Source organism: Scyliorhinus canicula, chromosome 16, assembly GCF_902713615.1.
Source record: "Scyliorhinus canicula chromosome 16, sScyCan1.1, whole genome shotgun sequence".
In the NCBI taxonomy this organism is placed as follows: domain Eukaryota; kingdom Metazoa; phylum Chordata; class Chondrichthyes; order Carcharhiniformes; family Scyliorhinidae; genus Scyliorhinus; species Scyliorhinus canicula.
Window position 1 is genome coordinate 22,009,787 of NC_052161.1, and position 20,196 is coordinate 22,029,982.

Genomic DNA, 20,196 nt, shown 5'->3' on the forward strand with positions numbered 1-20,196 from the left:
AGACCCACAATCAGCCCCCAATAGAGACCCCCACCAGACCCTCAATAGAGACTGCTGTGAAAAAGAGGAAGTCAAGGCAGTTCACTGCCTTTGATGTGGTGAAGGGCCATCAATCAAGGCAAGAGTGTTAATAAACATTGTGGCTAGCATCAAAGCAGGGTGAAGTAAAATATCAATGAACCAAGAGCTGTCTCTGAAGCTGTAAATTATTGCTTAATGCAATGTGTTGATGCAAAATTGAAAGGAAGATCTGCATTTCAAAGGCTGTCAAGGGATTTGAATCCCTTTGAAGTATATTTGGCGTTTGACGAAGCCTCTGACACTTGTAACAGCAGCAGCTATAAACACTTCTGACTGTGGCAGCAGGTGTTCAGGAAAGGTAGGTTAAAATGCAGTGATTTTTCACTCTACAGCCTGGTCTGCTCTTCAACTTTCAGGTAAGGGTATATGATGGGGGCGGGGAGGGGGGGGGGGGGCTGTCTCTGATAGGGGGGTCTCATTTGGGGAACTCATGGGTGTCTCTGTTGGGGGATTTCTGTTGGTGGATCTCTGTTGGTGGATCTCTGTTGGTGGATCTCTGTTGGTGGATTTCTGTTGGTGGATCTCTGTTGGTGGATCTCTGTTGGTGGATTTCTGTTGGTGGATCTCTGTTGGTGGATCTCTGTTGGTGGATTTCTGTTGGTGGATCTCTGTTGGGGGGATCTCTGTTGGGGGGGATTTCTGTTGGTGGATCTCTGTTGGGGGATCTCTGTTGGTGGATCTCTGTTGGTGGATCTCTGTTGGTGGATCTCTGTTGGTGGATCTCTGTTGGTGGATTTCTGTTGGTGGATCTCTGTTGGGGGGGATTTCTGTTGGGGGGGATTTCTGTTGGTGGATCTCTGTTGGGGGATCTCTGTTGGGGGGGATTTCTGTTGGTGGATCTCTGTTGGGGGGATATCTGTTGGGGGGATTTGTGTTGGGGGGATTTCTGTTGTTGGACCTGTTGGTGGATCTCTGTTGGGGGGGTCTCTGTTTGGGATCTCTGTTGGGGGGATCTCTGTTGGGGGTCTCTGTAGGTGGATCTCTGTAGGTGGATCTCTGTTGGGGGATCTCTGTTGGTGGATCTCTGTTGGTGGATCTCTGTTGGTGGATCTCTGTTGGGGGATCTCTGTTGGGGGTTTGATGGGGGTCTCTGGGCAGGATTGGCATTGTGGGGGGAGAGACATCTTCCAACATACTTTGGGGGCAGCTATGTTACATGTTTACCACCTTGTCCCAATGGGTGGCCCACTCCGTCAGGGCTATGTTAGGATATACTTGCACCAATACATGCCCGCGTGATTCCTGGCCGCAGGGCCAGAGCATCACATGGGTTGTGGCAAAGTGGACTTCCAACCCATTACAATGGGTTCAAACAACCCATTTGCACCCTCCCACCAGTGTGGGGCGTGTAGCAAACTGCTGCTGGGGGACCCGAGCATTGAAGCTCGATTTTAGCCTGACCGTTGATTCTCTGCTGGATCGGAAACCCTGCGAATGGTGGTGGCTTGGTCACCACAAGGTGACCAATATTGTACACCACACTCCAGATGTGGTCTCACTCGCACACTGTACCACTGAAGCATTATCTCCAATCTTTTTTATTCAATTCCCCTCACAATGAATGAACACCTTCTATTAGCTTTCCTAATTACTTGCTGAAGTTGTAGAGAAGTATTTTTTGATTCGTGCTGTAAGATACCCAGATCCCTCTGCATCTCAAGGTTCTGCAATCTCTCATCATTTAGATATGTTTTTATTATTCCTACCAAAATGGACAATTTCACATTTTCCCACATTCTATTCCATTTGCCACATCATGCCCACTCGTTCATACCTATCTATGCATTTTTGTAGCCTCCTTATGTCCTTTTCACAACTTACTTTCCTGCCTATCTTTGTGTCATTAGTAAATTTGGTTACCATCCCTTCCAAGGAATTTATGTAAATTGTAAATAGTTGAGGCCCCAGCACCGATCCCTGTGGCACCATGCTTGTTACATCTTGCCTGCCTGAACAATATATATTTAGGCCTCTGCTTACGTAGGCCAGACCAGATAAGGACAGCAAAATATCAATCCCTCAAGGATATTAGTGAACCAAATTTTTTTATGACCATCCAGTAGTTTCCTGGTCATTATTAATGAGAATTAAATTTTCTCCAGTTATAGTCATAAAAGTTACAGTGCAGAAGGAGGCCATTCGGCCCATCGAGTCTGCACCGGCTCTTGGAAAGAGCACCCTACCCAAGCCCACACCTCCACCCTATCCCCATAATCCCATAACCCAGTAACCCCACCCAACACTAAGGGCAATTTTGGACACTGAGGGCAGTTTAGCATGGCCAATCCACATAACCTGCACATCTTTGGACTGTGGGAGGAAACCGGAGCACCCGGAGGAAACCCACGCACACACGGGGAGAACGTGCAGACCCCACACAGGCAGTGACCCAAGCCGGGAATTGAACCTGGGACCCTGGAGCTGTGAGGCAATTGTGCTAACCACTGTGCTGCCATGCTGCCCAAAGTTGGTGGGGTGGGATTTAAACTCATGCTTCCAAAGTACTAGTCCAGGCTCTGGATTAGTCCAGTAACATTAACACTATGTTATCTTCAGGAAGGATACAGTGGCCTTGAAGAAGATGCAACCCGATGCACCAGAGTGATACTGGGGCTCAGTGGGTTAAATTATGGGAACAGTTTGCATAAACATGTTCTGCATTTCCTTAAGGAACTTAAAATGATAAAGAAATAATTGATTAGACAGAGAGAATCTATTTCCTGTTGTGGGGAAATACAGAACAAGGAAGCAGAAGCTTAAAATTAGTGCCATACCATTTATGTGTGCAACCAGGAAGCACATTTATTTATGTAGAGTAATGGAAATATGGAATTCACTTCCCCAACTGGTGGAGTCCAATGGAATTTTCAAGATGGAATTTTTGTTCTTTGGGGTACCAGGTGGAAAGCTGTGTGAATAGAGTTCAAGTAACTTTTACACCACACAAGTGGCAGGTAATAACCAAATCTGACAAGAGAAAATCTAACCACCTCTTCATTACTGTCACAAGTAGGCTTACATTACTACTACAATGAAGTTACTGTGAAAATCCCCTAGTCACCATACTCCGGCCCCCGTTTGGGTACACTGAGGGAGAATCCAGAATGTCCCAATTACCTGACAGCACGGGCGGTATTCTCCGCTCCCGATAAAAATCGGGATGGCCGTCGTGAAATCGGCCGAGGTTCACCCCCACCCGGGGGGCTAGGAGCGGGCCTCCGTCTTTCCCGGCCGCGACCTCGGCGTGCCGAAAATGAGGCACAAAACGGCGCATTTGTGAGGTCATCCGCGCATGCACGTGTTGCCGGTTCCAACTCGCGCATGCACGGATGACTTCATCGCGCAGACGGCGCGAACCGCGCATGTGCTGTGGCCGTCTGTCTCCTCAGCCGCCCGGCAAGACGTGGCAGCTTGATCTTGCCGGGTGGCGGAGGGGAAAGAGTGCGTCCGTTTTGGATGCTGGCCCGACGATCGGTGGGCACCGATCGCGGGCCTGTCCCTTCCCGAGCACAGTCGTGATGCTCCCGTGCCAATTGGGCCCCTAGATGCCCCAAACGGGCATCTGGCGCCCGTTTCACAAATGCAGCGACCAGGTGTGGTTGCTGCTATGGTGAAATGGGCGTGAAGGATCGGCTGCTCGGCCCATCGGGCTCGGAGAATCGCCGTTCGCCGTGTAAAGCGGACTCTGCACAGACAGTGACCCAAGCCGGGGGGCGGGGGCTGGGGGGGGGGGGGGGGGGGGGGGGGGGGGCTGGACACCGAGACCTACTTAGCTCAGTAAAGGCAAAGGCAAGAGGTGATATGGAACTTGGTGTGAATTAGGACAGAGGCAGCAGAGATTTGGATGATCCAGGTTTACAGAGCGTAAAATGTGGAAGACAAAGCAGGAGTTTCTTGGAATAGTCAAGTCTAGAATTAAAGACGTAGCAGACGTTCTGAGGTGGGACAAAATTGTGGGATGTTGCAGAAGTGGCAATAGGCGGATGGAGCTAATACATGATCCGAAGCTCATCTCTGTGTCAAATTTGACTCCAAATTTGTGAATGGTTTAGCCTCACACTGTTACCAGGGGACAGGAACAGAACAGCAGGGAAAGGAATGGGATCAGTAGTTAAGGAACGGAGCAGGGACAGGAAACAATGGGCTTCAGTCTTCCTGATATTAAATTGAAGGAAATTTCTACTCATCCAGTACTGGATGTTGGAAAATCAGACTGATAATTTAGCAATCGTGGAGTAATTGAGATAGGTGATGTTGAGGTAGAGCTGGGTGTTGTCAGCATACAGGTGAAAGCTAATGTTATGCTTTTGCATGGGCCCATTGCTGAGGGCCCAAGAATAGATTCTTGAGTGACACAGGAGGCAATGATACAGGAGTGGAATGAGAACCCATAATGTAGATCAATAAGAAAGGAGCTGGTGAGAGAAGTCCTACCCAGCTGGATATCAGTGGAGAGGCATTGGAGGGGAACAGACCAGTGCAGTTCAAGAAAACATTGGCTAAAGGAGCTGAATGACCTATTGTTTGTTCCTAAATATCTATTGAGGATGTAGAACAGATAATCCTGATCCTAGAATCCCCACTGAAAAACTCTGGTTAATATTTTAATAAAGTTCCCAATGTATTTTAAGTGGACTTCTATAAATCTTGTTGCTTAAGTAATGCTTGTATTTAATGTAATGGAACATTCCTTTTTGTTATTATGTTTAGCTACAGAAGGAAGAACAGAGAAATATTGACCTGACTGCAGAAGTTGATAAGCAAAGTCAAGTCCTAGCGAAATACAATAAAGGTTTGCATCTTTTCTCTGATACACCCATCTAATTAGAGCAATGATTGTTTAGTCATATACAATAACTATTTGTTTTCAGTTTTAAAAAATGCCATTCGACTCAGTAAATACTGCTGTAAAGTATTTGAGTTTTAGCAATCGTGACTCAAAATGAAAATCCGTAATTTTACTTCAGCCTTTGCTAATACAGAGTTATATCGTAATGTGCAACTGTAGATTATCAGTGAGTAAACATGCTATGGCTTTTCTGAATGATTAATCTTTCACTGCTGATCTCATTCTCAGTCAATTATAGAAGTTACATTTGTTGTGATGTATATGTGTAACTTTAAGGAAGTATATTTCAAACTGCTGCCAGTCATCAACATCTCAACAGGATAAGATGAATTAGCCTCATGACATGCATTCAGTTTACAAATGGTGACAATCGAGGTCAGCTGTACTACCCATTGTCTCCCAGTTAACTCTTATCTTTATATAATCTTATCTTCAAATAAAGAACCCACGTTGTTGTTTTACCAATCTGCATCATGCGATTGGCATGTGTACGTTGAAGAGAAGAAGATAACATGGTGGCCCATGGTTTGGTGCTTACTAACACCCAAGTCTCACTGGGCGTAAGTGATTCTGTAGCCCTGTAGGAATCTTACCTTCATTTGGGGCTATTGTTCCACCTCGCAGCCAGCAGGCATCAGATCCTGGGAAGGTTGCTTGAATTTGGGAGTGCTTAAATCAGTATAAGCCCATCTGCCCCAAAGTCTAAACGGGCGCAGAAATTCAACAGCTGACTTTGGAAAGACTAACTTCAGGCAGAACTCACAGACAGGAGAGATGCCATTACTGCTGCTTACCGTCCCGACACGAGGTCTGGAGAAGATACTGGGCTGGGCTGGGAAGAAGAAGTCCATCCAGCAATAGCTCCTAACAGTTAGAAGATGCCTTTAAACGGCAAAGCTGTTTTCACTGCTTTATGTTACTTTTGAAGTCTGCAGTTCCTATTCGTGCATAAAATAATAATAATAACCGTTATTGTCACGAGTAGGCTTACATTAATACTGCAATGAAGTTAATGTGAAAATCCCCTAGTCGCCACATTCCGGTGCCTGTTCGGGTACACGGAGGAAAAGTTCAGAATGTCCAAATTACCTAACAAGCACAGATTTCGGGACTTGTGGGACGAAACTGGAGCACCCGGAGGAAGCCCATGCCGACACGGGGAGAACGTGCAGACTCCGAACAGTAAGCCAAGCCAGGAATCGAACCTGGGATCCTGGCACTGTGAAGAAACAGTGCTAGCCACTGTGCTACCGTGTCGCCAAATTGCTGTTTGTGAGCAGAGCTTCAGAAATCCCAGAACAATATCAGAAAGAACTTGATAGCCCCACCACTGCAGTCAGGCAGTAAGCTAAAGATGCTGCAACCCAGTGCTGAGCTAACGTTAGAAGAGCTTTAGACAGCCTGAATAGCTGCCAACAGTTTCAGTTAGCATTGAAAATCCTACAAAAAGAGATGACCACAAACTTTCCAACACTCGCTTAGACGGCGGTGGACCTCGTATCTGAGTTTAATCTGTTCTGACAACATGTCGAGCTATGTTTTCTGGATCTCAATTTCTTAGAACCAGGTAAACAAGCCATTAAATTTTAGTTTGTTGTAGGCGATGGAGGCTTCCACAGACTGAACACGTCAGATCTGTCTGATGACCATCTTTAAAATTCAAATAAAAATGGTCAACGCATGAAGATCAATTATGAGTGAAGCTCAACTTCAGAATGCACTCTCTGGAATTCATGTCGATAGTAACCAGCAGAGAATATTGATCACTTCATAAGTGGATGCAGAGTCAAGGGCGGCAGAGGCAGGTGACAGAAATACTGAGCTTATGGTAGCATCTACCCCAGTGGAAGCACTCCAAAAAGTAACTTGGACCACGCTGGTGTTCAGACAGCCAGATTTGAAACACTGTGGACTGGATTCTCCGTTTCAGTGGCTAAGTCCCGGCTGAAACCGAGAATTTGCGGGCGTTTTACAACGCCAAAAACGATGCCAAACTCTCACCGATTCCAGGACCGGTGAGGGGCTAGAAGCGGTGCAAGGTGAAACTCCCGGCTCCCGCGCCGGAAATGGCTGGAAAACAGCCGGGTTCCTGGCTGCGCATACGCACGGCAATGACCTGCAGCGGTCGTGCCGTACAACATGGTGCCGGCCGTGCGCGGAACCTACCCGCCATATGTGACCCCACAGGCCACCCCCTGGTCAGCCCCCACCAATCCCCTCAGCCCTCGCGGAAGCCCCCCCCACCCATCCAGTGGCACGGATCCCAGCCGAGTTTGGCGGTGCTGGACACAGTCCGCAGCCGACACACCGGAACCCTGCAGTCAGGACTGACTGACTGCTGAGATCACATTTCAATCGCGCAGTCGGGAACTTGGCCCATTGGGGACGGAACATCGCGGGAAGGCCTGCCGATGACGCGCCAACGCCATTCTAATGGCGTGCAGCGAGCAACGCGATGATGCCGTTTAGGAGAGGGTGGAGACTGAAAACCAGCTTCAGACCGGCGCCTCCCCCGATTTGGCTGTCAGAAGGGATTCGGCGATTGTGATATTGGCGTCGGGCAATGGAGGGAGAATCCTGTCCATTATCTGTGTAAAGAAAAAACACGCCAAACTTCAAACATTGTTCCACGGTTATTTTTTGATAGAAGCAGTGAGTGAATTCCCTTTAGCTGCTACTGTGTATCAATGAAATAGTTTACAAATCAAGGTGAATCTGGAATACTGCAGTGTTCACTGCTGTTTCCAGAACATCTATTGTACTTTGACCGGCAGCATAGAATAGTCTAATGAGCAATCCTCTTCACCATGGTCAGTGTAGATGATATTTCAATACAAATAATGGAGCAGGACAATGTCCATCCAGTTCCTCCACCATATCCTCAATTCCATCATTAAAAAATCTGCTGCTCCATCTAGTGATGTGATTGAGAAGAAACAAAGCATGCTCAGCTGAATCAAATTACAGAGTTGTTCATGAATAACAATGTGGCCTTCTCTTCAGCATCAGACAAATTTGGGAACTGTTGCCAATTTAATGAATACTATCCCACCAGCGTCACCAATAATGTTGCTCTGTAGAGTCGCCAATATGATACTGAGGCTCTTTCTATGATATGATGTTATGTCCTAACCGCGTTGCCAGTACTGAGGGTGTTTCTATTTCTCTTACTGGACCACAAGGCTTTCCCGTATATCGGTCAAGTGACCACACAACCAGTTAGTCAGTTCAAGTTCAAAGATGGTTTATTTACACACAAGGGTTATTTCGACATGCAAGCACAATATACTACAAGTTAAACTACACCTATCAATTACAATAACCTATGCTTAACTTCAGGCGACCGGCACTGTACAAGTGGATAAGGCCTTTATCCTGATCTCACATGGCTGGTTTGATGAAGTGGCTCTGTCTCTGTTGGGTTCATCCGTCAGGTAGCGATCGTTAGTCTTGAACTTGGCTGTCTGGTCGTTATGCTGCAGTTGGGCTGGCACAGGCCGGATTCAAGGGAGGCTGCCACAGGCCGTGTCCAAAAGAGGCCAAACAGATGGCTGTGTCCCCTTTTATCCCTCTGGGATTTCACGCTCTTTGGGCCGGTCGTTAATCTTGGACCCAATAATTCGAAAGGCTTCGATCACTGTCTTTGATTTTGGCCAATAAAGGGGCGGATGACTTGGTGGCTGGGCGGGCCCTTAGCGGTCATTGACCTTGGCGGTTGGGCTCTCTGAGTAAAGGGAGTGGTGCCGATCAGTCTGTGGCTGTATCGGTTTCTTGAGTGCAGTCCTAGTGTTCTGGAGAAATGGGCCATTAGAATGCAAACGTGCGGGGGTTTCGATCAGGCCTAGCTGCTTGCGTTTCAAATACACAGAAGCTCTGTATCCGTCTGAGTCCTGGGTTGGCCATAATTCCCATGGTCCTTTGCAGGTGGCCATCTCAGATGGCTGCAGAACTCAAACCCATAATTTTCTGAAAAGTAAAATGCTCCAGCAATATAGACGCTTTAAACATTCTGTTTTATGTCCAAAGAGAGATAATTTAGACAGGGTTTGAAAAAGAACATCCGTGCTAGTGATCAATGTAGATTGAGATTAATTTTTAAGAATGTATTAGTGGCATTCAGGAATAAAATGAATACAATAACTCCTTTAGTTTACATTTAAGTAGCATATGTTACATTATGTTGCATATGTTATTTATTGTGTCTGAGTCAATATTGTGTAAAAGTCAATAGTTTCACTGATGGAGAAAATTACATCTGCGTCAAAATATACTGATGTAACTATGTAATGGAATCTATGACATATTAAATATTTGTGTTTCTCTAAGTTTCCATTTTGGCTCTTGAGGAATATGAGGACCTGGAAAAAAGTCTGGATCTGGAGACGGATCTTCGAAAGGAGGCAGAGTCCTTTGCCCATGAGGTATGAATATCAATAACAGACCTATTAATTGCTGTGTATCTGAACAGCTATAGACACCTTCAAAACAAAAAATGGGACAATCCCAGAATTTGAACCAATTTGTATACAGTTTCACTCAATTGAGTGCTTATTATACAATAATACATTATTTAGTTCCACTTTAACTAGCATTTTCTTTTCAGGTACATAGACGAGATATAATAAAGTTATATTAGCCAATCTGGTTAATTAAATTGTAAGTGATATAATTATCAGGCAAGCACAAAGCCATATAACATTTTTAAATTTAATTTGGCATTTTTCAATCAATTTTCTTACCTTCAAACCCTCTCTCCGCCACACCCTCATGAACAGTTTTCTGCTTGAGATGCTCGAAAATGATCATCTCCCAAGTCTGTGCCAGCTCTTCATGCATTTTCAAGGACTGAAGTGTCCAAATATTTGTCTCGGTGAGCTACTTAAGCTCACACAATGGAACCTTGAAGGCCACCTATAATGCTTGCTTCAATGTAACATTGTAATTTCCACCTATTTCTGGCTGTCAATGCTAACAGTCTTCTGCTTTATATTGTGTCCACAAATGACAACAGCACCTAGAACAGGGGTGGGCAAACTTTTCCGTGCAAGGGCCAAATTCAGAAATTCACAATTTTAAAGGGCCGCATAGTATATTAAGTAAAATAATTACTTCACCCGTTTATGATTCTGGGCGCCTCATATAGAACATAGAACATAGAACAGTACAGCACAGAACAGGCCCTTCGGCCCTCGATGTTGTGCCGAGCAATGATCACCCTACTCAAGTCAACGTATCCACCCTATACCAGTAAGTAACCCAACATTAACCTTAAAAGAAAATTAAAATTTTTTTTTTTATTTTTTTAATGACTTGGTGGGCCGCATGAAGACCTTTGGCGGGCCGCATGCGGCCCGCGGGCCGTAGTTTGCCCACCCCTGACCTAGAACAACCCTTTCCAAACCTTCCGGCTCAAAAGATTAAATCGGGACAAACCAACAAGCGAGAAATAAAAGATGGGGAAACTTGCCTGGCTTTCATGAGCCTCACTGCCGGAATGTAGTTGCCACCTTAAGGTCTGGTTACTCTCCGCGTGATAGAAATAACAGAAAGTCTGCACAACTTTAGACAGAGTGGTTGTATGCCTTTTATAAGTTTTGGATTTATATTTTTGTAGCATAACACGGTCAAGCTGGAGATGATTGTAAAAAGGTGGCCAGGAAAGCTATCTCATTAATTGCGATTTTGGTTGGGATGGAGAATGGAATAACCAATAACCCAGCTACCAGAACATATTGAATGAGCCCAGGAATGGTTGCCAACGATTGGTTCATTCCCCACCTATCAGAGCCAACCTGCCAGATTTGAATTTGACTAAAAGCTTGGCAGTCAGCTGTTCTTGCTGCAATCTCCATGGCAACACCTCTACCAATTAGAGCCCACTAGCCAACTAATCAGCACCCTCTTCCCATTCAGTATAAATTGTTGAACCCTTTACTGTTGATAATCTTGTGATCTGTCCTGATGTGTGCACGTTGGGAAGCTTAGACAGCATGGGTGCATTTTTCCCAAAGCATGATTGTCATTTTGATGGTTTTGGCGGGGTGATTCCCACCAGGTGTTTGGGTGTGATACAGGCTAGTATTCAGCCACACTTTTGTTAAAAAAATGTATTTTATTACAAACATGTATCAAAACAGGTTACAGCAAATAAATACCCTGGGAAACAGACTAGTATTCACCCACACTTGGTTCTTTTTTTGGAACTTGCAGAGTTTCTCACTGGAAAATCCCACACTTAGGGTGCTATTCTGTGACCGCGTTGCACCCATTACAGATTGGTGCAACGGATGAACCCTTCAAAGCCCCAAATTGAGCTCCATGTCGGTCTGATTGGCAGACACCCGATTTGCTCTGCCCGGTGAGATCTGGACCTCACCCTCGCTGGGTGTGCTCCAGATCTGCATATTTAATGGCTAATTTTAATGGCTACTTTAAATACCTAATGGATCATTTAAATACCTGGATGCCTTTTGCATCCGGCGCCCGGGCGTCAACGGCCGTGCAAACAAGACATTGCCAAAGTGGCTTTTAGTATTTGTCTCCACAAATGAATACCCGGCTCACTACGCCCAGCATGAACTCCATTTTGGGTCTCTCCCGCTGTGCACCCGGGGCAACAGGATTGGCGGCGGGAGCAAAGGGGTGGGAAAACTGCACCCCGTGTCTCTTTTATTCAGCAACATGCAGGTTCTGTGTTACTAAATGATTTGACTAAACGATCTGAATGTATCAAAGTAGAGTGCAGTCATCAGCAAGTAAATGGAGTTGGAAGTATGAGTGGAGGAAATTATTAAAACATAAATAAACCAAGAGTGGGGAGAGAATTCAATCTTTAGGAACATCCAAATTGATGGATAATCAGCCATAAACTAAAGCATAAATTATGCTAATTTAGAGAAGCAACTAGTTTATCACGTGTGACTGAGATGTTACAATCTTAGCTGATTTTACTGGGCAAGTCAGGTCCCAGAGTGAACCCTGGCTTGATAGATTCTAACTTTGCTTTTCTTTTTAGAAACTGTGGAGGAAAGTTACTAAACAAATTTACAGGAGTCTGCTGATGAACATTTAACATAAAGAATAAAGGGGGAGGGGGGCGGGTTGCCCTCTGATCCGGCTGATTACCTGGAACGTGAGGGGGCTGAATGGGCCGGTTAAGAGAACTAGGGTATTTTCTCATCTGAAGGGGCTGAAGGCGGACGTGGCTATGCTCCAGGAGACCCACTTGAAGGTGGCGGACCAGGTTCGTCTGAGGAAGGGGTGGGTGGGGCAGGTATTTCACTCAGGATTGGACGCGAAGAACCGGGGGGTGGCGATTCTGGTGGGGAAGAGGGTGGCGTTCGAGGCGGCTAAGGTGGTGTCGGACAAGGAGGACAGATATATTATGGTGAAGGGTAGGCTGCAGGGAGAGAAGGTGGCGCTGGTTAATGTATATGCCCCGAATTGGGATGATGCCAGCTTCATGAGGCGCTTGTTGGGCCACATTCCGGACCTGGAGGCAGGGGGCCTGATCATGGGGGGAGACTTTAACACAGTGCTGGATCCCCCACTGGACCGGTCCAGTTCAAGGATGGGTAGGAGACCGGCGGCGGCCAAAGTGCTGAGGGGGTTTATGGACCAGATGGGAGGGGTGGATCCCTGGAGGTATGGGACGCCGAGAGCGCGGGAGTATTCGTTTTTCTCCCATCTCCATAGGGTCTATTCCCGAATAGATTTTTTTGCCCTGAGCAGGGGATTGATTCCGAAGGTTCAGGATGCCGAGTATTCGGCCATAGCGATTTCAGACCATGCTCCGCACTGGGTTGATCTGGAGATGGGGGAGGCGCGGGACCAGCGCCCGCTCTGGCGCCTGGATGTGGGGATGCTGGCGGAGGTTGAGGTGTGTAGGAGGGTCCGGGGAAGTATTGAGGGGTATCTGGATACCAACGACACGGGGGAGGTCTGGGTGGGGATGGTCTGGGAGGCTCTGAAAGCAGTGATCCGTGGGGAGCTGATCTCCATACGGACCCATAGGGAAAGGAGGGAGAGGAAGGAGAGGGAGAGACTGGTGGGGGAGCTCCTGGATGTGGACAGGAGATACGCGGAGGCACCGGAGGAGGGGTTGCTGGGGGAACGGCGTAGTTTGCAGGCCAAATTTGACTTGTTGACCACCAGAAAGGCGGAGACACAGTGGAGGAGGGCACAGGGCGCGGTATATGAGAATGGGGAGAAGGCGAGCAGGATGTTGGCGCATCAGCTCCACAGGCGAGATGCGGCTAGGGAAATTGGTGGAGTGACGGATTGGGGTGGGAATGTAGTGCAGAAGGGGACAGAAGTAAACGGGGTCTTTAGGGATTTCTATGAGGAACTGTACTGGTCGGAACCTCCGATGGGGAGAGGGGGGATGGAGAGCTTCATGAACAGGCTATGTTTCCCAAGGGTTCAAGAGGAGCTGGTAGAGGGGCTGGGGGCGCCGATAGAGTTGGAGGAGCTAGTCAGGGGGATTGGATAAATGCAGTCAGGTAAGGCCCCGGGGCCGGACGGGTTCCCGGTGGAATTTTATAAAAAGTATGCGGATCTGGTGGGCCCCCTGTTGGTGCGAGCCTTCAATGAGGCATGGGAGGGGGGGGGCTTTGCCCCCGACGATGTCGCGGGCACTGATCTCTCTGATCCTGAAGCGGGATAAGGACCCCTTGCAGTGTGGATCATATAGGCCTATCTCGCTCCTCAATGTTGACGCTAAGTTGCTGGCGAAGATCCTGGCCACCAGGATAGAGGACTGTGTGCCAGGGGTGATACACGAGGATCAGACAGGATTTGTCAAGGGACGGCAGCTCAACACGAATGTGCGGAGACTGCTAAATGTTATTATGATGTCGGCAGTGGAGGGGGAGGCGGAGATAGTGGTGGCGCTGGATGCGGAGAAAGCGTTTGATAGAGTTGAGTGGGGGTACCTGTGGGAGGTGCTGGAGAGGTTCGGATTCGGGGAGGGATTCATCAAATGGGTGAGGCTGCTCTACGCAGCTCTGATGGCAAGTGTAGTTACCAATGCAAGGAGATCGGAGTACTTTAGGCTCTACCGTGAGACCAGGCAGGGGTGCCCCCTGTCCCCCTTGCTCTTTGCACTGGCGATTGAACCTTTGGCTATGGCGTTGAGGGAGTCAGGGAGATGGAGGGGTCTGGTGCGGGGTGGGGAGGAACATCGGATATCACTGTATGCGGACGACCTGCTGTTGTATGTGGCGGATCCAGAAGGGGGAATGCCGGGGTTGATGGAGCTGTTAGCAGAATTTGGGGGCTTCTTGGGCTATAAGTTAAATTTAGGCAAGAGCGAGGTATTTGTAGTACACCCGGGTGATCAGGAGGAGGGAATTGGGAGACTCCCATTTAAGAGGGCAGTGAAGAGTTTCAGATACCTGGGGGTGCAGGTGGCCAGGAGTTGGGGGACTCTCCATAAGCTTAATTTTACCAGGCTGGTGGAGCAGATGGAGGAGGAATTTAAAAGGTGGGACATGGTGCCGCTATCGTTGGCGGGCAGAGTGCAGTCCGTCAAAATGACGGTTCTCCCGAGGATCTTGTTCCTTTTTCAGTGTTTTCCCATCTTTATCCCTAGGGCCTTTTTTAGAAGGGTGACTAGCAGCATCATGAGCTTTGTTTGGGCGCATGGGACCCCGAGGGTGAAGAGGGTCTTCTTGGAGCGGGGTAGAGATGGGGGGGGCTGGCGTTACCCAATCTCTCGGGGTATTATTGGGCGGCCAATGTGTCGATAGTGCGCAAGTGGGTAATGGAGGGGGAGGGGGCAGCATGGAAACGGATGTAGGGGGTCTCCTGTGGAGATACAAGCGTGGGGGCCCTGGTAACGGCGCCGTGGCCGCTCCCTCCTACAAGGTATACCACGAGTCCGGTGGTGGCGGCTACCCTCAAGATTTGGGGGCAGTGGAGGCGACATAGGGGAGAAGTGGGGGGCTCGATGGAGGCTCCGTTAAGGGGGAACCATAGGTTCGGCCCGGGGAACATTGATGGGGGATTTCAGGGTTGGCACAGAGCGGGCATCAGGCAGCTGAGGGACCTGTTTATTGATGGGAGGTTTGCGAGCCTGGGGGAGTTGGAGGAGAAATTTGGGCTCCCCCCGGGAAACATGTTCAGGTATCTGCAGGTAAAGGCATTTGCTAGACGGCAGGTGGAGGGATTCCCTTCACTTCCCGCGAGGAGGGTGCGTGACAGGGTGCTTTCGGGGGTCTGGGTCGGAGAGGGGAAGATATCTGATATCGACAAGGTTATGCAGGAGGCGGAGGAGGCGTCAGTAGAGGAGCTGAAAGCTAAGTGGGAGGGGGAACTGGGGGAACAGATCGAAGACGGGACATGGGCTGATGCCCTGGAGAGGGTTAATTCTTCCTCCTCGTGTGCGCGGCTTAGCCTCATCCAATTCAAGGTGCTGCACCGGGCCCACATGACTGGGATGAGGATGAGTAGGTTCTTTGGGGGTGAAGACAGGTGTGTCAGGTGCTCGGGGAGTCCAGCGAACCATGCCCATATGTTCTGGGCATGCCCGGCACTGGAGGAGTTCTGGAAGGGGGTGGCGAGGACGGTGTCGAGGGTGGTGGGATCCAGGGTCAAGCCAGGATGGGGACTCGCGATTTTTGGGGTTGGGGTGGAGCTGGGAGTGTAGGAGGCGAAAGAGGCCGGTGTGCTGGCCTTTGCGTCCCTAGTAGCCGGCGAAGGATCTTGCTACAATGGAAGGATGCAAGGCCCCCAAGCGTGGAGACCTGGATCAATGACATGGTGGGTTTCATTAAGCTAGAGAAGGTCAAATTCGCCCTGAGAGGGTCGGTACAAGGGTTCTTTAGGCGGTGGCAACCTTTCCTCGACTTTCTGGCTCAACGATAGGATACGGGGACAGTAGCAGCAGCAACCCGGGGAGGGGGGAGGGGGGAGGGAAGGGGGGAAGGGGGAGGGGGGAGGGGGGAGGGGAGGGGGGAGGGGGAGGGAAGGGGGGAGGGGGGAGGGAAGGGGAGAGGGGGAGGGAAGGGGAGAGGGGGGAGGGGGGAGGGGGGAGGGGGGAGGGGGGAAGGGGGAAGGGGGAGGGGGGAGGGGGGAAGGGAGGGGGGGAAGGGGAAGGGGAGGGGGAAGGGGAGGGGGGAGGGAGGGAAGGGGGAGAGGGGAAGGGGGAGGGGGGAAGGGCGAGGGGAGGGGGAAGGGGAGGGGGAAAGGGGAGGGGGAGGGGGAAGGGGAGGGGAAGGGGGGAACGATGACTATGTTTGTTTATTTAATTTTAATTTATTTTTAAGTTCTTTTGTTGTTCATTGGGGTTGGGGGGTGGGGGATGTGATACATGCGTCGATACGGTCTGGGGGGTGTTACAGTTATTATGGGTTATTTTTTTGCATTTCATTGTTTGTCGTTATGTTTTATATTTTCTGTAAAAAATTCCAATAAAAATTATTTTAAAAAAACCATAAAGAATAAAATATTCAATAAACAAAAAAAATAAACAATATTACACCAGGCAAAAAGGGTGGCAAGATCTCAATACCAACACAATAAAATTATTCAAATCACATTATTCTTTTACTCCAGGAGCATTTTTTTAAAAGACATATACAAATTCAAAAAGATAAAACAATTTACAATATATAGCTTATACTCAAACACTCAGGGTTTGAGTGGTACATGTAAATTGACAGGTGAACTGTGGTCAGACATACCACACTGCAAAGTAAATGATATATGCGACCAAAGCAGATTCCATGGATTTTAGATATTGGTCACATTGCGAACCAGCCAGCGTCACGGAAACATTATCTTTCTCACAAGGTTTTCTAATAACCACAATTGAAGAACTTGACTTGGAATTCTCTTCAAACATCGCTCCCACTTGGTCAGCTTCAAAAAGGATTCATTTCCAGGGTTTCAATCTCACCTTCCAAGATTCCTTTTTCCAGGATCTCCGGGCGTGTTGGAGCTTCACCTTCCAAGCGCAATTTCAGATCCTCGTCCATGCCAAGCAGAACATTACTGCTCCAAAGGTCCCACTGTAATGCGTTACCACCCTCCGGTTGCCTCCTCTGATCTTCACGGCTTCTCTCAAGCCACTTTGCTTTAGGTCTGTTCCTTGCAGCTCTCTCTCGGAGCCTGTTGCTCTGCTCCTTTTTATTAACTTTGCTTCGGTGACCTCTTTCCGATGTCTATCTTTGTCCTGCCTAGGATCTTTCCTTCTCTACCACCCCCCCCCCCTCCCCTCACACACACACACACACACACACTTTTGCTCCCTCAGTCGTGCTCCCTCAGATGCCCTGCTGCGCATTGGGAACTGAAGTTTCTGACTTCCGAGGTAAACACTCGAGTTTCGTAACAGGGAGAACATGTGACTTGAATAGTGCTTGGTGCCATTCCCAGACATTATCTTTGGAGATGCCCAAGACAATGATACTGACTCATGAAATGGGCAAGACCCGACTTCTTAAGGTGCATAACATAGGGAACAAGATCATCAGTTGTCATGCTGAAAACTAAAATAATGATAATGGACTTGGTCAGAAACTTGATTGCATTTTAAAATTATTTGTCTTTATTGCAGATGCTTGTGGAACAAAGGAAACTTAAAAGGCAAAGTCAGATTCTCATTCAGAAGATGGTGCCTAATGAGCTGCACATGAAAGCACTCGATGAACTGGCTATTGTGACAGAGACTATAGAGGAAGAGAGAATTCAGCATGAGAAAAAGGTAAGATGCCGATAGCACATCTTGCGGGATTAGTGCTGGGAGAAATGTATCTCCCTTTAATGGAAATGTATTTTTAAAAACATTCTTGGGATGTGACCAATGTGCGTTAAGGCTGACATTTGTTGCTGGTTCCTAGTTACCCTTGAAAATGGGAAAACATTCCTTGCTAGATTACTTTAGAGGTCAGTTCCGATTTCTTTCAAAACACATTTCAAATTCTCAAACTGCTGTGGTGGGATTTGGACCCACGTTTATTTATCCAAACCTCTGAATTACTAGTTCAGTAACAGATCCAGGGCACTCTACCTACAATCTTCTCGATCTTCCATCACCACAAATTCTATTCCGTGTTTTTTCTGACTATTAAAGTGCATTCAATTGATTTATGCCCAAACTTGTATTGATGAGTTAATTTCTAACTAGTTAACTTACTAATACTAATTAGAAGAATGCGAAGATGCATCAATTTTTTAGTGGAGGATGGGAGAGTTTAAAATTGTAGATGCTGTTAATATGAGATCATAGGATTCCCGTTCCAGCCTCCCCTAACAGGCGCCGGAATGTGGCGACTTTCACAGTAACTTCATTGAAGTCTTTATTAGGCGACATAATGAGAGATTTCATAGGCAACATAGCATATATTGTCAAATCTGGCATAATTCTTTCCTCATTATGCTGCCAGATAAAGGAAATTGAACAGTTAAAAGATTCTATCCTCAAGAAGGAAGTAAATTCACTGATGAAGCAACTTGAACTTTTCAAAGAAGACAAGGAAGAACTCGAACTCAAATGCCAAAATTATTGTCAGCGCGTGAAGGATCTGAAACACATCAGTAAGTAACATAGTATAAACTTGTACCTTTGAACTTGGTGCTATTACGAAAGCAAAATGCTGCAGATGATGGAAATCCGGACTAAAAACAGAGAATGCTGGAAATATGCAGTAGAGCAGGCAGTCTGTGCGGTAACATAAATAGGACTAATGTTACACGTCAATGACCAATATGCTCCTTAACCTGCTGACTATTTCCAACATTCTGTGATTTTTATTTTTATAACTTTGTGTTAAGCTGCACAGATCCAATGTGAATTCTCAAAATTATTTGAAAATCCTTTGAAAACACTTGTCAATTGCTCCCTCAATAATATTTGTGGCACTTTAGTTTATTGAACGTGGTACTAAATTGGGGTTGCTGTGCCAACACAAAACTTCACATTTTTTTACAAATCCTTTTGATACTGTGAATTACAGTGGGCTGGTTCAGCACAGTGGGCTAAATGTGGGCAGCACGGTAGCCTTGTGGATAGCACAATTGCTTCACAGCTCCAGGATCCCAGGTTCGATTCCGGCTTGGGTCACTGTCTGTGTGGAGTCTGCACATCCTCCCCGTGTGTGCGTGGGTTTCCTCCGGATGCTCCGGTTTCCTCCCACAGTCTAAAGATGTGCAGGTTAGGTGGATTGGCCATGATAAATTGCCCTTAGAGTCCAAAATTGCCCTTAGTGTTGGGTGGGGTTACTGAGTTATGGGGATAGGGTGGAGGTGTTGACTTTGGGTGGGGTGCTCTTTCCAAGAGCCGGTGCAGACTCGATGGGCCGAATGGCCTCCTTCTGCACTGTAAATTCTATGAAATCGCTGGCTTGTAACGAAGAACACAGCCAGCAGCATGGGTTCAATTCCCGTACCGGCCTCTCCAAACAGGCGCCGGAATGTGGCGACTAGGGGCTTTTCACAGTAACTTCATTGAGCCCTACTTGTGACAATAAGTGATTATTATTATTATTATAACTCCATGATGCCGTGGTGCTATACGTTTTCCTTTAAATATTATTTATCTGGTTTTATTCATTGCGAATTAGCTTGCATTTAAATTGTCTTCCTCATATTCAGACAGGCATTTTGGAGAGCTTTAGAATAGGAGAAGAAGGATTCAGTGGGCATGGGCCTGAGGAATGGGTAAAAATGGAGAAGCTAGGATGGAAGTGATTTTGAGGAGGTTTTTGAAAACGGGAAGGGAGGTGGCAAGTAGAGGAAAGGATAGCTCAGCGGAACGAGCTGGAGCCCGTGGATGAATGGATGGTCATCAGTTGTGGTGTGGAGAAAACAAGATTCAAGATAACGCCGCTTTAGATGACCAGAGCGTGTTGGGGTAGAGGATGGGAAGAGTGAGATGGACATGACAGCGCAAAATTTAAAATTGACTTGCTGGAGAACAAGAAGGCGGCAAATCTAGAAGGGGGCAGAGGGGTAGCTGCAGGAAAAAATATGGCATGCACCATTTTGGATGAACTCATCGTTGAAACTGAGATATCGATCAGGAAAGTGCTGACAAAATCATGTTTTCAGTGGTAAAGAAATGGACAAGGGTTTCAGCAAGCATAGAGATGGGATGATGGCAGGCTACATTAAATGGTTCGACGTATATGTTACTGATAAAGCAGCAAATTTGGCAGATGGTGGTGAGCGCAGTGAGAAAGGGAGGATTACAAACTATTCTGGAAACTACTGAAAGTTTTCACTTCAGTGATTCAAACCTAATTGGGGTATATATTCAGCAAATA

The 20,196-nt window shown here is 47.3% G+C and overlaps 1 protein-coding gene across 3 annotated transcripts in view; it reads left to right on the top strand.

Moving 5' to 3' along the window:
• Positions 1-20,196, top strand: part of LOC119950883 (shootin-1-like) — a 144,834-nt gene that overhangs the window by 72,646 nt on the left and 51,992 nt on the right. For all 3 annotated transcript variants that reach the window (XM_038773771.1, XM_038773774.1, XM_038773773.1), the window contains exons 7-10: positions 4,792-4,873; positions 9,257-9,351; positions 17,490-17,636; positions 18,319-18,469. In XM_038773771.1, the coding sequence (XP_038629699.1) occupies positions 4,792-4,873; positions 9,257-9,351; positions 17,490-17,636; positions 18,319-18,469 (475 nt within the window). The remainder of the gene's footprint in view (positions 1-4,791; positions 4,874-9,256; positions 9,352-17,489; positions 17,637-18,318; positions 18,470-20,196) is intronic.